This window comes from Chaetodon auriga, chromosome 11, assembly GCF_051107435.1.
Source record: "Chaetodon auriga isolate fChaAug3 chromosome 11, fChaAug3.hap1, whole genome shotgun sequence".
Lineage (NCBI taxonomy): Eukaryota > Metazoa > Chordata > Actinopteri > Chaetodontiformes > Chaetodontidae > Chaetodon > Chaetodon auriga.
This window is the reverse complement of record NC_135084.1, coordinates 4,269,596-4,286,230: the sequence shown is the minus strand read 5'-3', so window position 1 is coordinate 4,286,230 and position 16,635 is coordinate 4,269,596. Positions and strand designations below refer to the sequence as shown.

At 39.8% G+C, this 16,635-nt stretch overlaps 1 protein-coding gene across 1 annotated transcript in view; it reads right to left on the bottom strand.

Annotated features, from left to right (window-relative positions):
* The window catches only part of ltbp1 (latent transforming growth factor beta binding protein 1), a 138,689-nt gene that overhangs the window by 67,294 nt on the left and 54,760 nt on the right, over positions 1-16,635 (bottom strand). The window contains 1 exon segment of the mRNA XM_076743220.1: positions 10,321-10,488. Within this exon segment, the coding sequence (XP_076599335.1) occupies positions 10,321-10,488 (168 nt within the window).

Sequence of the window (16,635 nt, the reverse complement as noted above, 5' to 3'; positions counted from 1 at the left end):
CTTTGCTTGTATTGGACTTGTGCTCTCTTGGTTTGGATTTTTGCTTTGTTTTCCCTGGACTTGCTTATTTTACTGCAGATTTGACCCTCACCTCACCTGTATCATCTTTGTAAAATTATTGAACTGCACCAGCTCAACATTATGGTCTGCATTTGGTTTCAATCCCTTGTTCGTCAATGACACACAGCAGACATTAGCTCCCGCTTGGAGGAGGTAAAAAAGTTTCTCGTGTCATCTTTTGCTTTACTTCCTGTTTTTTCCTGCCCTTGTGATTGATTTGTGTCACCTGTCCCTCAATTATTATCACCTGTGGCTTGTTTGTCTCCTCTCCCAGTGTATTTAAATCTGTGTGTTTCCCTCAGTCTTTGCCAGTTCATCTTTATACCAGTTGTGTCAAGCGTTCATGCCATTGTGAGTGTTTCCCCAGTGTTTTTGAGATTTTGGACTCTTGCTTTGTTTCCCTGGACTTTGCTTGTACTGGACTTATGCTCTCTTGGTTTGAATTTTTGCTTTGTTTTCTCTGGACTTTGTGGATTTTGTGGCTTCACTGGACTTTTACTGTGGTTTTGACCCTCACCTGCCTGTAAGTCTTGGTTTGTTGTTTATCATCTTAATGAATTTATTGAACTGCACCAGCTCAGCCTCTTGGTCTGCAATTGGAGCCCATCCGTGACACATTTTCAACAGTGCTCGCTGCTAAAAATGACACATACAGTATATGCACAGTATGTGAAATATAAGGCATGGCAAGAGAATGCCTATCTGCTTTCCCATAAATAAAGTGCTTCACCTATCTCAGTCCTTTAGAAGTCCTCCTGCCTTTCCTCCCACACTCAACTCACCTCCCATACCAAAATTTGTTTTAATCTTAACCGTAAACGGTTCAATACTGTCTGGACTGCTACTACAACTGACAAAAATGAGCTGGCAGCTACAGGCATCTTTAATAAAGGAAACATGAGCTGAAAGCCAGAAAGCTCTCAGCACTTGGCAAGTCGCTGCACTCACCTAGGAGAAAATGTGCCAGAGGAGCTGGAAAAACACCACTTAAATCCACTCTCCAGGGACTGCAGCAGGCCAAATAGGATACAAATACAACAGGATGAAATCTTTCAGATCTAAAAAAAATAATCCTCATAAGTGGTGTCAAGCCATTCCCTGAATATTTTCTGCTATCACCAAACTATCCCTGATTGGCCAAGTAGTTTTCACTCAACCGTTGCCATGAACTAGAATTTCTCAAGCATCCGCTGAACTATATTTCATATGGTCAGGGAAAACGATAAGGAAACAAACTCTTCACACACATGTGACAAGAAATCATCAAATATAATGGCTATGTTCTTTTCAGGAAAAGACAAAAACAGGAAGGGGAACAGGGTCAAATTCTGGGATAACATATGCACTTGCTTCAATATGCACTTGGAATATCCACAATTAATGTTTAAGTTTGTATCAGCTGCAGTTCTAGTAGTTACAGCAGTTGCCACATCACTGGCATTCCTAAAAATGCACTCACTGTTAAAGAAAAATAGCTCAGAACTTGGGGCTGCCTGGACTTAGTGTGACAATAAGCTTTTTCTGGATGAACAGTCTTCACAGTCTGTAAAGAGTCACAGAAACACTCACACCCCATTAGATCAGATCTCACTTGAATAAAATGCTTAATGTCTCTAATAATTGTTGTTTAATGATGTTCTTCTGTGTGCTATCTGTGATAATCATGGCAGTATTTATGGTAAACATCCATATTACTCAGTTATTTACAGGAAAACTTTGATGGGCTGCGATTCCCATGTAAGACATGCCATCATACTTTGCTGTATATAAATTGGCTGCCCAGCTTTGACTGCAGGGCCTGTAATTCAAAATTTAGACTGTCAGGGCTTCACACCACATGTCATTTTAAAAATCCTCACGTCCTACAGCAAAACTTTTGTGTCTCTTCAAAATATTCCAAGAATTCAATAAGTGAAGATTTAAATATGTAATGAGTAATTCATAGTGTAGATTAGAACAATCACAGATTGCAGTGTATGATTGCCATCTGTAATATAAGCTGAATGTATTCAGCCTCTCTGACTGATAAAAGTCACCAACAGACATTTGTTCTGTGAACTGAATAAACATTCATTGTGCAAAATCAGCCAATCAGCTCTTAAATCATAGAAATACCAGGCATTTCCCTTCATGCCCTAAGTTTTGCAGTTGGTGAAGAGCAACTGTGGCGCCTGGCTCCAAAAACTGCAGCCATCTTAGTCTTGTGAGATTACCATTGTTTATCTTTGCACAACATCAGAGAGAGTCGGGATCAAGCCGGACAGAAATCTAACCTGCATGCATTGTGCAGCCAATGCCGGTGAAGTTCTGTGAAGGACTGACTCATCAAATGAGCTTAGTGATGCAACTCCTTACTTTCAACTTACACAAAAAGTCTGGCAAACCTTGATTTTTACATGCGGCTAAAAAAAAAAAACACGAGGAAAACCTAAAGCTTGTTGCAAGAGTGGAGTGAATGCTGGGAAAACACAGGCTGGTTTTCAGCAATGGAGCTAGTAACTAGAACCATGAGGGATCAGTGGCTTAAAAAGTGGAGTTGGTCTCATAAATTGATATCCTCAGTTCTAAAAGAACTTGATGACTTTAAACGTCAGTGGTTTACATATTTTATTTTAAATCTACTATTACATAACAAGAAACAATGTGACAGAAAAAGTCATGAAAAACAGAGATACAGACAGTCAGGCTTGGAGACAATCAGACAGATGGATGAAGAACTGGGCTGGTGTCCCACGGAGCATTTTTCTGCTGATTAGCTGGTGAAAAGCACTGAGGCATCTAATATGACCAGACCACATTTGGTTACAAAAGAACCACAAAAGAAAGCTGTGATATGATAATTATTTCAAGTAAGTAATAAATACTCCAAATGCGAGATATTTTTCAAAACATTTTCATACTATCTCCAGTTTTTACAGTTTATAACTTTCTATTTTTCCTGTCTCTGAAAACCTGCTGAGACCCCGATAAATCCCTCTCCAAGCCTCATCTTCTGGACTTGACACCTCTTTTAACCGGCTAAAATTTCATCATGGTTGTGGGCTGAGTTTAAAAAGATCCAACCAATCCTTCCATTTTATGATACTCAACACTCCTCCCTCACCGCCTCTCTCATCAGGTAAGCATGATAAACAAGACAAGTGCGATTTATTCTGTCTCGGCTCTTTGAGCTCGGTCTGGACTGCAAATAAGCTTTAAGCTTTCCAGTTCCTTGGCTCAGATCCACACCCTATCACACAGACAAGACACACAGAGGAAGGAAGGGAAGAAAGACTGAGGGCAGGGGAGGTATGGAGCGAGCCTGGACAGGCACATGTGACTGAAGCTCTATTTCTCCACCATCAGTCAGATGTAGGTGCAAGGAGGTGAATCTGCAACATTCTCTGAAGATCAAAATATCAATAGTGGGTTAGACCAATCAATCAATAAGTATCTGTTTTACTGTTTTGTATTCCCAAAATCAGTTCAGTAGAACCTTTTACAGACATAGTCGTCAGGAGTCATCAAAATTATAATCTACAAAACTTTAAACGTTACAAAATATTGTTATAAAAATTTGTAACAAACAGCTAGACAACTCTAGAACAAAAGCCACAAGCTTCCATGAATGATTTTTTCTTTTATGAAGCTCCATTAAATCCCCGTGTTTCAGGTGCATCCTGAGTGGCTTGCCAATAAAAAGAACAGACCAGACCAACTCTCTTAGGTCTCTTGGCCAACACTCCACTTTTGCAGTTGTTGTGACTACCATAAGATAGACGTGATTACTGCTGGGTTTAATTAGCCCCTTCACACAGCATCTTCACGTCCATCCAGCGGACAACAGAAGCAGCATATCAATGTTATTTTGCCTGTGTCATAACCAATTTTAGTCTGGTCCTCAGGGACTATATTACCTCTACATTCAAACAGACTTAACCTGTCTGTGACTGCTGAATTCCAAACAGGTTTTCTTCCACTGCTAGTGTAAATGTGTTTAGTTCCACTCTGCCACCACAGAAATGGCAGAGGTACTTGAGAATGACAAAATCAACTGCCAGATTCCTCTATAGCCAGGTCATGACAACTGTTTACATTTGTTGACAGTAAGTGATTTACTTTCCATTTTGCCAAATTTCTGCCAATGCAGAGCCACAAAGAAGAGAGAGCAACCAAAAGAAAGTAACACTTCATTAACAGAATACAAGAAGATGTCTCAGTACTGATTAAAGTAATTGAGGTAATCTCTGGAAAGTGCAATATAGATCCACCATTGCACTGTGGGGGGGGGGAACTCTTGTGAAAAAGGTTTATTTTCAGTGCATTTAAAAATATTCTGACTCACTCATAGTCTGGTCAGTGACTGGCAGTGCAAAATTTCTTCAGATGACCTATAGCTCATTTAACATAAGGTCTTTGATTCACATTTATCCACATCTATCAAAAACCCAATGAAGAAAATTGATTTGAAATCTGCTGCGAGAACACTGAGCCCATGGATGTACTGTATGAGACGGATATAGTTACAGGCCCTGAGATATATGATATTTACTATACATATCATATATGAATATATGAGTGCTATTATTTAGCCATGAATATTTAGTGTTATTGACAAATGCTTTATAAAAATACTATGATAAAAATATTACAGGTAAACAAAGGTCTCTGGGGCTTCAACACTCCCTCTCTCTCTCTACCTATATGATATGAACTTCAAAATTGTGCATGCAGATGCTGTATACAGTTGGCGCAGTCAAACATGGCTGGTTCCACACTTTCACAAAGGACTTATATCAGAAATCTTGGCATTCAGTTTGATCCTAGTCACTCCTTTGAAGAATATATCCACAATATTACGAAGATTCATGCTGCTGAAACATTCATTCATGCATTTGTCTTAACCAGGATTGACCACCTATGCTTTCCAGTGGCTTGCCTAAATCAACTATTACCAAACTACAACTTGTATCTTGTACTTGACTTGCATCATCCTACTTATTGCTTCTAGTCACTCCTCATATACCTGCTAGGGCTCTACAATCTTAGAATGTCAGTTTCCAGACTATTCCAAAAAGAAATAAAACATTAGGTGGTAGGGCCTTCTCTTACCAAACCCCTCTTCTTTGAATTCGTCTTCCTAACCAAATTTGAGAGGCTAGCACAGTCGATTCATTCAAAAGTAAGCTCAAAACACATCTTTTCACATTCGCCAACCTCAGTTTGCCCTAAATACTAAACTACAGCTATCAAACTTAAAAGTTTTTCATTGCTGTATTCATTGCATTTATTCATGGTTGCATGTATTCACTCATTTGTATGTTTAGTAGTTATTACTTACACGTGTAAAAAATTTAATAAACCTTTCATTCATAAATAACTTGATTATGTGGCTTGTGTGTATGAAGTATTGCAGACACTGTAGATGAGTTAAGAATTTAGTAGCAACCTCCAGAATTGGGACTGAATTAATTAACTGGCAAACGTTTTCTCTTTTTTAAGGGTGGTTCCCCAAGGTAAATTTGAGGTTATTCAGTATAATCGTTATTTCTGATAGCCTGAAGTTAATGTGTTAACAGCATATCAGATATCCGTGCATATTTTGGTATCCTTTAAGGCATTCTTGCTATAATGTGAAGCAGCACAACACAACAGCAAAGTCAGAAATGAAAGGTTTTTTAGCCATGCCAGTGGCATGATTCTAGAGATGGTGATGTCTGGCTGTCTCCCCCCCCCATAATATATCCATGTTGTAGCTCACCAAAACCCCAGATTTTCCTAACAAAGACTTCTTCACTGTCTTGCTCTAAGAATAGCTTACACAGATTCCAATCCTGTATCGAGACCAATGGCAAACCACACAAAAGGGTCATCCACTGCAATTTTTATTCCACCAGAGTAGAAGTAAATAAAGTTGAATTATCAAGAGAACAGTTTTGTCCATTTGGACATCATGTAAAGACACTTGGCATTTGGTCCTCAGCTCAAACTCTCATGTCAGTGTTTGTAAATGTTGATCTTGAAGCAAAATGAATTTAACTGCCATGAGTGAACCCAGACATCACAACAAATCCACTCCAGTAAACAGAAGAAAACCATCCCTCCAGGTCATCCAGAGTTAACAGTCTGGTATTTTTTTTCTGTTTGAGCTGCTGTTGCTCAAGTTATACTAATTTGATCAGCTGAGTCAGGCAAGAATTCATCTTGTTCTGCTCTTCTCATGTTTCTGCATGTGTCATAGTTGGAGACACGGACCTGCTCCTTGTAAGGACTGAGGCAGGTTGAGACACAGCTTGTCAGGTCTGTGCAACACATTCAAGAACACCCACATCATGCACTCCACTATACAGAACCTGTTTCATGATATCCTAAGGCTGCAATATTATTGCATGCACTCAGTTTTAGGACATTTAAACTACACTTTGGATTACTATTGGCACAGCAAACCCATTTAATCAGGCTGCAATTTCCTCCTAACATACAGACAATGCATTTAGATTTCTTCAGGAAACTGTAAAAGCTGTGATCCAAATTAATTGACAAGTATTAAGATGGGTACACTGGTTTGTCAAACAGTATAGAAAAATGTAACTTTGGGGGTATATTGCACATCATATTCATTCATATTCAAGCAAACTGATCACCAACTTACACAGGTGAACACAGCTTGTTTTTAGAATTAGGCCCCCCAGATTACAATTTTATCAGCTCCCCAAGGGAATGTGGTTGGGTTGGTGGGCTAGTGGTTGTATGTAAAAAATATCTTAAGTGTGGCCTCTTACTTTCCAATGATCTCTTTGAGGCTTTTTCTAAAAACTAATACATTCTCTCTTTTGTGTTTTTTCTATTGTCCTCCAAATTGTCCTCCAAAATCCAATACCTGTTTTTGACTGAACTGTCAAAGTTTTTATCCTCAGTTGTTCTTTATTATGATAAAGTTTTGATTGCTGGTGACTTTAATGTCATTTTAATGTAGATGACATTTTCGGCCAGTTTTAATCTCTGAGGAGTGTTTTAATCTCAGTCAATGTGTGTCAGGCCCTTCTCCTAATTGTGGCCATACACTGACCTTTTAATCTGGGTCTGGATTAATCATCTTTGGTTACAAGAGACAGTTTTATTTCTGACCATCTACACCTTGTTTTTCACAGTTTCATGTGAAAAGGAATCCTAATAAGTGGGAAATCTTTAATGGCTTCTAGATTTTCCTGTGTATTTGTGAAGTATGTTGAATCTTTCGTTTTGTTGTCAAACACTAATAATTTAATGACCTGCTTCACTGACATCTGCATGATTGCTTTGGATTATGTTGCTCCACTAAAACGCAGATCTAAATCCAAACCATCTGTTGCATCACCTTGAATTACTGAAAGAATCAGTGAGATGAAAAGGCAAAAGGCAAATGAAAATGTTCTTACAAACTTATAACAGTGACATCGAAGATGCAAGAGTAAAATATTTTTCAGAGTTTATTGCACCAACCAGCACAAGCCTAGGTTTGTAATTAAGACAACTGATAATCTAGTAATGCCTCATTCTTCTGATCTCCCTATTTCCTCAGACATAGATAGTGAAAGGTTTTTAGCTATTTTATAGACAAGATTGGGGACATTTAAGTTTAAACCCCCCACTTGTTTATCTGATTTATCTTGTCCTGAGGTGGATACTTTCTGTGTTTTAAGGAAATTACTGGTCAAGAATTAATTGAAACCATCTCACTCATGACATCACTTTCAAGTACACTGGATATAATACCTACCAAATTCACATTAGAGGTTCTGGATATTGTAGCCCCTTACCTGCTTTCAAACATCAACAGCTCTTCAAATTAATTGTTGGAAGTCTTTATCAGTATAATATTTTTGAGAAACTGGAATCAGGCTCCCAACAGTAGCGCAGCACTGAGACTACACTTGTAAGAGTAAACGATATTTTGATAAAGGCTGATACAGGTGAGTGCTTGGTGCTGGTTCTGCTTGATCTTAGTGCCTCATCTGTCAGGGTGGAATACAGCACTATCATAGAAAGGTTGACAACATGGGCTGGTGTGTCAGAGACTGCCCTCCAGTGTTTCTCTTCATATCTTCTGAACAAAAAATTTGCTGACTGTTGATGGCTTTACCTCTTCTCAGGCTTTACCTAAGTATGGGGAGCTGCAGGGCTCTATTCTAGGACCATTTTTTTCTGTTTTATTTATTCCCTTTGGGCCATGTTACCAAACAGTATGATATTTCTTTTAATTTCTATGCAGATGACACTTAATACTTGTCATGAAAGCCTTCTGAATCTGCCAAGTTATCGATCTTGCAAAATTGCTGAGTTGCAATTATGGTTTGAATCACAAAAAATTTTCTGCAACTTAATTTTTTCGAAAATGCATATAATTGTTATTGAGCAAACTTCTTCTTCTTCTGAGGCTTCTGCCTCATCTTGGCACTTGAGCTCATCATTTTGTATGTACTGTTAAGAAAATGGGTGTCATTTAAGATCACAACCTCAATCTCAAGTCCCATGTTAAAAGGCTTGATAAGTCATGTTTTTCAACTTGAGAATTATCTCAATTTCAGTCCAACAAAACCACTTCTTTTGCTCCCTCCACACCAACAAAATGGACCCTGACTTCTCAACTCTAGCGACCTCTGTATCTTTCAATACATTTCTGCAACCACTCTGCCTCCCTAAAAGGATAATATCTTAACTTTATGAATGAACCCAGTCCATTCAAATCAACTTCTTGGGAGGGATTAAATCTTAAAGGGAAAAAAATGTCTACATTACTTTCACTGACGAGTGGTATGAGACTCTCAAAACACTCCACTCATCTTCCATTTGTGATAAAAATGGAATTATTCCATGTAAAATCCTCCAACGATTCTAATGTACCAAAGACAGATTAAAAAAAAAAAATGAACAGGAGATAGACCCAGCCGTCACAGACCCCATCTGGGATCGCCATCACTCAGTCCCAGACTCCCTAATTCACATGCTCCGGTCCTCTCCGTTCCTATATAATTTTTCACCAGGATACCATCAAATAGAATTTTTCATTGATTTTTTTTTTCAATGAGATCAGAAGTCTTGACTATGCAATGCACACCTAATGCAGTTGCAGTACAGTTTGGAATCATGCCCCTCTTAGAACCGACCCCAAATCTTCTGTCCAATTTTCTGGCATTTCTTATTCTTGTATGCACCTTATAGTGGTAAAATTGGAAGTTACCTGCACCCCCAATTCAGTGCCCTTGGATTATGTGTACTCCTCAGTGTGCTACATTTGAACATATTAGATATACTTAATGAGCTCCCCCCGAATATGAACTGTGGAAAACAACAGTGATGAAATAGTGATGGAAATATGACATTTCTGTCCAGCTGTCTTTATACAGATAAACAGAAACCATTCTTACAATTATGCTGAAATAATCATGATCAGGCAATTATGCAATAGTTGTGACAAGCCTACCTCATACTACCTGCAATTTACAGTGACTTTTAAAGCTGTACAATGTATTATTGATTTTTTAACTACATTTTGACATTGGTAAAGTTGTTATGGGGAATGTTTCAGCACACAGTAGCATTCATTTGTCTGTATGCGGGCATCAAACCAGAAAAAATGGCTAAAAGAACTGCAGAATTGGGTGACAATTCTCTCTGGGCCTGTCACTATGAGACTCCTCCAGACTCCTTTGCTTTTTCAGATAGTCATTAGATGCATTGTTAATATAAAAATATTGACTGATGGAGCTTTAAAGTTTTATGTGATAACTTGGCATAATAGCAGCCCCCTGGACAGGTGGTCAAATTGTGCAGTCTATTGCACTTCAAATGAAGAAAAGACAATAAACAAACATGGGTTGCCTGATGTTACAGGTCATGGTAGATAAAGAAATGCAGAATGGAAACATTTTTTTCAACAGATCACTTTCTTTGTAGACCTATAATTTCACAGCAGTGCACTATCCTGTACACCAGAGATCAGAACAGCCAATTCTGAAGGCTGCTCATTTTATCTAAATGCTTTGCTACAGTTAAGTAAAAGTTTTTGATGTCAACAAACACATTTTCCATCAACGGCCTTAATATCACAACTGGCTAGAAGTACCACCCATAGAATGCAGTGTGTGTGTGCGCACGTGTGTGTGTGTGTGTGTGTGTGTGTGTGTGTGTGTGTGTGTGTATGTACGTGTGTGTGTGTCAGAGTGTGTGTGTGTGTGTGTGTGTCAGTGCTGCTGTTTTGTCCTGAATCCAAACAAGCAAAAAAATCTTTGGATCACTTACCTACTCTGAAGTTGGGTGCTGTCAGAGTGTCTGTAGCATGACCGTTCTCACTGATGATGGTTGTGGTGTTTCCCAGCTCACAGTTGTTGTGACATCTGCCTCCTATGCAGGTTACTTTGCAGATTGTTGGTGTGAAGACCACCTTGATCCTTCCTGTATGGTTGCCCACTGATGCCGAAAACATGGCACAAACCAAGAGAAGGGGGAGGGAGAGCAGACGAACTTTGGTAAGTCTTTGATCCATTGGAAAAAGTTAAATCACTTTCAAGTTCAAGCTCGTCACAATCTACTGGTGAGGCTCCAGTCAAAATGACAAAAAATCTACTATGTAATTTGCAATTTTGAAATACTTGTGATGTGTCTCCTCCCTGCAGTTATATACTTCCAACTACCACTCTCTATCTGTTTCTCCTCCTCTTCCACTGCTCCTAAATCCAGTGGCGCCTCTGAAACGTGAGCAGGAATAAAGAAAAAAAAAAAACTGGGAGAGAGAAGTCAGCAAACAAAACTCTGGGATGTCTTCCAATTCTTCATTATAAGTCTCCGAGAGGTGGATATTGGCATAAGAGTATACGAAGCCTTATTCCAAAACAGAAACAGAGGGCACGCCACCTTCAGCCTCTGTACCTGCTTTCCTTGCTCTTTGGTTTTGTTCTCATAATTTCTTTCTTTTTGGTTTTTACTATTGAGGTTTAGCAAACTATGCTCAGAACGTTTAACATGTCGAATAAAGGAAAAGAGCTCCGAAAAATCCTTTGCTATGAGTTCACACCGAGATCAGGAAGAAGTCGCAGTAGCCTTTAAAGGTATTGTGAGACAAAAGCTTATCAGTCTTCCTGTCGGCTGAGTTCTTCCCCACCCTCATAAAAGCCAGCCCTCAGCACAAGCTGACAGGAAGAAGAGATGAGTGAACATTTCATCTTTCCACCAACTTTACAACAATATCTTACATACATCTTTTCAGGTTAATGTATGACTTTACTCCAGTTCTTTCAACTTGATTGACTTTTCTCGATCTTTTAATACCTCTTCCCTGTGCAGTAGTTTTTGGCATCCCTGTGTTAGGTCCAAACCCCTGTCTCCAGTGCTCAGTGCTTTGTCTGTGGCTGTCAGCTGTTCACACCAGAGAGTGCAGACGGATGGAGTAAAGCCAAGCAGCCGGAGGAATGTTTTACAAACCTGAGAGGCAGGAAAAACTACTGGATAAGACGTCCTGGGCTACCTAAACATTCGCTAATAAGTGCAAAAATTAACCATTAAAGAGGGACCTATTATGATGTAGTGGTTACAACTGAATGCCAATGGAAAGATGGTTTTAGAAATGCTGCCAGGACCGTATATATGGACGCCCAAGGTCTGAAGTCTAAACATGGTTTGCCCAATTCCCTTTAGTGGGAAGATTATTTCCAAAAAGAAATAGGAAGGAAAAGAGAGAGGCAAGGTTACTCTGGATAGGGAGAGCGAGTGCTGAGTTTCTCGTTTCTTTAACGGGATTATCCATCAGTCAAATGTAAATAAAAGTTCCAAAATACAGACATGGAAACTGCTTACTCACGAACTGAATAACAGATTGTTCGGCCTACATAACACAATACGTAAATTGAAGTTACTAATGTTGAATGATACTGTTTAAGTCTTATTTACAGTTCATTGTATACAGTTTTGGCATAATGTTATACAGCTGGCTAACAGTTTCTATTATAAGAGGAAAAACGGATTGTGACTTTAACAAGCTCAAGTTTAAAGACATGGTGTCAGGTCTCTGGTCATTTTTGTCTCTATTCAAAGAACAGATACAAAACATTTGGTCATCCACACCAGCAATGATAACTATAAAAATAATGATAACAATGTGAGCATCCACACTGATGACCGACAGTGTTACATGAACAGCAGCATTGAGTACCGTGCTGCATGCTCCAGCTGCGTCAGCAGCTTGGGAAAATGGATACTGAGGACCTGTTACTGCCGTATGCTGTGCAGAGAAACAAAACGAAAACCAGAGGGTTATGATTTTATGATAATCTGAAAAGATGAGGTAGGAGAATCCAACACTCTATTACAAGCGTTGTCGTGTTTTGAAGACGGATTTCATTCATACTTTCATTTGAGTCAACATCTATTTGATGGTATCCTGGTGAATATCAAAGAGGACATCAGTAAGGACAAAACTTCAGAGAACTCATTAGTGCTAAAGATAGTTTAGCAGTGCCTCAGTTAAAATTGTGCAGATTTTTTATGTGTAATTTGCAACATCAGTATCACATTACATCATATACATGTTTAGTTAATTATACCACAAGCCAATCTCATGTCCACTTATAATAACAAAACCACTGATTCTAAGGGTGAGCCCAATTGCTTCCCAAATGTCCTTCTTGATAACATCTTTATAAAGACTATTCAGCTGCTCATTCGTTCAAACAGGGGCACGATTTTTTGAACCTCAGTGATGAGTCTCCTCATAATATCATCTGCCATATTGAATGTGGTGACCAGTAAATTCAAATGGAGTTTTATTGACTGTCAATTAAAAAAAGTGCTCTGAAAGTGATTACAAGAATATTGCTCACCACTGAAAATAGGGTTGTGACACCACCCCTACGACTGTTCCATCAACCTTCTCCCTGGTGCATCTCTACCCACCAGTCGGCTGTATAGCCTTTCCCGTCCAGAGAGAGGGGCAATGGAACAGTACATCAAAGACTCTCTGGCTGCAGGTATTATTAGACCCTCCTCCTCGCCACTAGGGGCAGGCTTCGTTTTTGTCTCTAAAAAAGATAAGTCCCTTAGGCCTTGTTTTGACTTATGGGGTCTGAATGACATCACTTTAAAGAATAAGTACCTGCTACCCTTAGTTATTCAGCTTTCGAATCCCTCCAGGAAGCCACAGTTTTCTCCAAATTGGATCTCTGCAAGCCTACCACTTGGTCCGCATCAAGGAGGGAGACGAGTGGAAAACAGCATTCAATACCCCATTGGGACACTTCGAGTACCTGGTCATGCCCTTTGGGTTAACCAATGCCCCTGTAGTGTTTCAGGCCCTAATCAATGACGTGCTAAGAGACTTCCTAAATCGTTTCGTCTTCATATACCTGGATGATATCCTCATTTTCTCTCCTCTTCTGATATTGGGGTGGGGGCTGTTGTTTCCCAGCATATGGGCCTCGAGAATCGCCTGCATCCCTGTGCCTTCTTCTCCTGTCGTCTCTCCCCTGCAGAAGGTAATTATGACGTAGGAGATCGAGAATTGCTGGTGGTCAAATTGACTCTGGAGGAATGGAGACACTGGCTAGAAGGAACTGAACACCCGTTCGTGGTTTGGACCAATCATAAAAATCTCGCCTACATTAAGGTGGCCAAGAGGCTGAACTCATGGCAGGCTAGATGGGCGCTGTTTTTCAGCCACTTCAACTTCTCTCTCACGTACAAACCCAGATCCAGAAATACCAAACCTGACACCCACTCCCGACTGTTCCGCTGAGCCTGAGGCTGTGCCTGATACTATTCTACCTGACAATAAGGGCATAGCCGCTCTCACTTGGGAGATCGAGGGGTTGCTTCATGATGCCTGGAGACAACATCCTGATCCAGGTAACAGACTCAATAATAAAGTGTTTGTACCTCAGACTGTCCATTCCCAGGTCTTGGACTGGACCCACTCCATCCACCTTGTCTGTCATCCCGGAGCCAACCATACCATTTCTCTACTACGGCACCACTTCTGGTGGCCATCATACTGTTACGATTCGCAACCTGTCTGTTCCCTAGTGTTTCATTTCCCCTTTTCCCTAATGTCATTCAGCTGCCTGTCTGTTCCCCTGTCTGTCTACTGCGTGTGTCTTGCACTACCTGCCTCCGCCCTGTCAGCAACACACCTGCCACGCATCAGCCTGATTAGGGGCACAGGATAAAAGGGAGGCTCCATTTGTCACCTGTGCCAGATTGTCCTGATTCATTTGCGGCTTCCTAGTTCAAAACCCAGAGCGTGAGTACTCAGTTGCATTTCTCTCTAGTATGGTGTATGTCAGCGTTGGTTTTCTTTTGTTTGGACTGCCACTTACAGTGTGCTTTTTGTTTCAGTGCTTACCTGCCCTGTCAGCGTTTGTGCCTTGCCTCAACCCGTATTACTGAGCTGCTTTTGTTTGTTCGTTCGTCTCCATTCAGTTTGAGTGCGCTTTTTGTTTCTTGTTTATTTTTCACTCCTTTTTTAGTGTGCCTTTTGTTTCTTCATTATTGTTAAAATAAATTTGGTTTATTTATTTTAATTCATCTCTGGTCTGCATCTTTGAGTCCTAAAAGAAAAACGTCTTTACAGGTTTTTCCAAACCTTAACAACATTCACACCAATAAACTTTATTGTTCCTTGTAAATATAAACTCATTCTGTCTTGTTGCTGCTGTAACGTGAATTTCCCCCCATTGTGGGATAAATAAAGTCTATCTTATCTTATTCTGAATTTGATGGCTGTAACACGTTCCAAAAAGTTGGAACGAGGGCATGTTTATATGCATTATCACCTTTTCTTTGAACAACACTTTGGGAACTTAGGACATTAATTATTGAAGTTTTGAAAGTGAAACTTTCAACAACAGTCCGGGGTCTCTGTTGTACTTTGCTCTTCATAATACACAGATGTGGAAGTTAACTATTCCATGAGCACTAACACATTTACATACCATCACAGAAGCTGGCTTTTGAACTTTAGCCTTGAGGACACAACCATGATTTCCAAAAACAATATGGAATGTGGACTCGTCAGACCACAGCACACTTTTCCATGTTACATCAGTCCATCTCAGATGAGCTCGGGCCATGAGAAGTCAGCAGAACAACTGAATATAGGTCTAAAAGGATTAGCAAATTTTCACATTCATTTTAAATATGTTTTTCACAGCATCCCGACTTTTTTGGAATGTGGGTTACACCAAATCGCTGGAACACTCCTTTAAGGTCCGTGAACGATTGTGATCGTGGTTGAAATAAACCAACTTTGAGTATTGGTTGTATATGGAATCCAGCAGTCTTCAACAGTCATAAATCACCCAGCCACAAGAGGTCACTTGTCAGATAAAAGAAACCATAGATCTTTCTATGTGTTTGACCCATGGACCAGTGTTGTTGCTTTTCTGGTGAGGACTCTTTCAGCTGAGTACATGTAATAAAAAAGTGTAACCACGTGGTTATGTTTTGTTTGGCACTGGTGTAGTAAGTCCATAATCTGTTGCATGTGGAAGAAATAAGAAAAGGTAGATGCTAAAAATACGGAGAAACTGCTCTAAATGGCTAGAATCACTGCTTCACTATGCTGAACAGAACGTCAGACAGTTCTCTCTAATCAACTGCTGAATGGGCCAAAACAGCAGTTGCTGATAAGGGCTGATAAGAACCAAAGGTGCTGGACACAACACAAAGAGTACAAGGAACAAATTCCCTGTTGCCTTAAATGCCAGCTTGTTATGTCAGGACCCTTTGGCATTACATTGTGAATTTCCCATAGAATCCAATCGCTTAAGCACAGATAAAGTTTTCAAGGCCTCTTCATATGGTTTATACATGGATGCTAGTAGGTGGCAAAGATATGTGCCTCAAGGGGGGAATGTGCCTTGAAAACCATTTCAAATTTTCTTCACAGAAATTGTCAAGCAAGGTATTGTTTTCTCATAGATTTTAAAGCAGCTCCGTATTTGACACAATCATAACAATCACACCAATCCTAGCATGTCAAAACTACTTTGACAAAGCTCTGAGCAATAGGTCCTTGGCCACAACAATGAGAAAACATTTCTAAATCATCTGAAACCTCCCTCCCTCCTCTTTACTTCTATTTCTCTGTAAGTATGCACACCTTGCTGGCAGATTTCTTTGTCTGTGTCAAGCATATGGAAAGGGAGTCAGGAGAGCATCTCAGACACAACACAGACATCAGTCAACTTGAAGGATAAAAATGTTGAGGGTGAGATTTATCCAGGCTGCAGGGAGGCTGGAGAGGTTGGAGGGAGTGTAGCAAGGAGGAATGATAGCATAAATACACAAGTCAGTGGGGTAATTTCTTACTTCCCGTTGTTTTCCATTATATGGCAAGGGGTTTATGTGAGCTATGTAGAGGAATAAAAGCGTAGAGGCGTGCAGTACAAACACCTAAGTCAGGATTGATGAATGCATGTTAAGGGTAATTTGGCTGTTTCCACACTTCATGGCTATTCAATACGTGCGGAGAATAGATGGTCTTAGTGTTGTCTGGTCTCAAGTCGAAGTTCCTTCCCCTTGCTGGCTACATTTTGTGGCAAAAAGCTTTTGAATAGATTTTATATG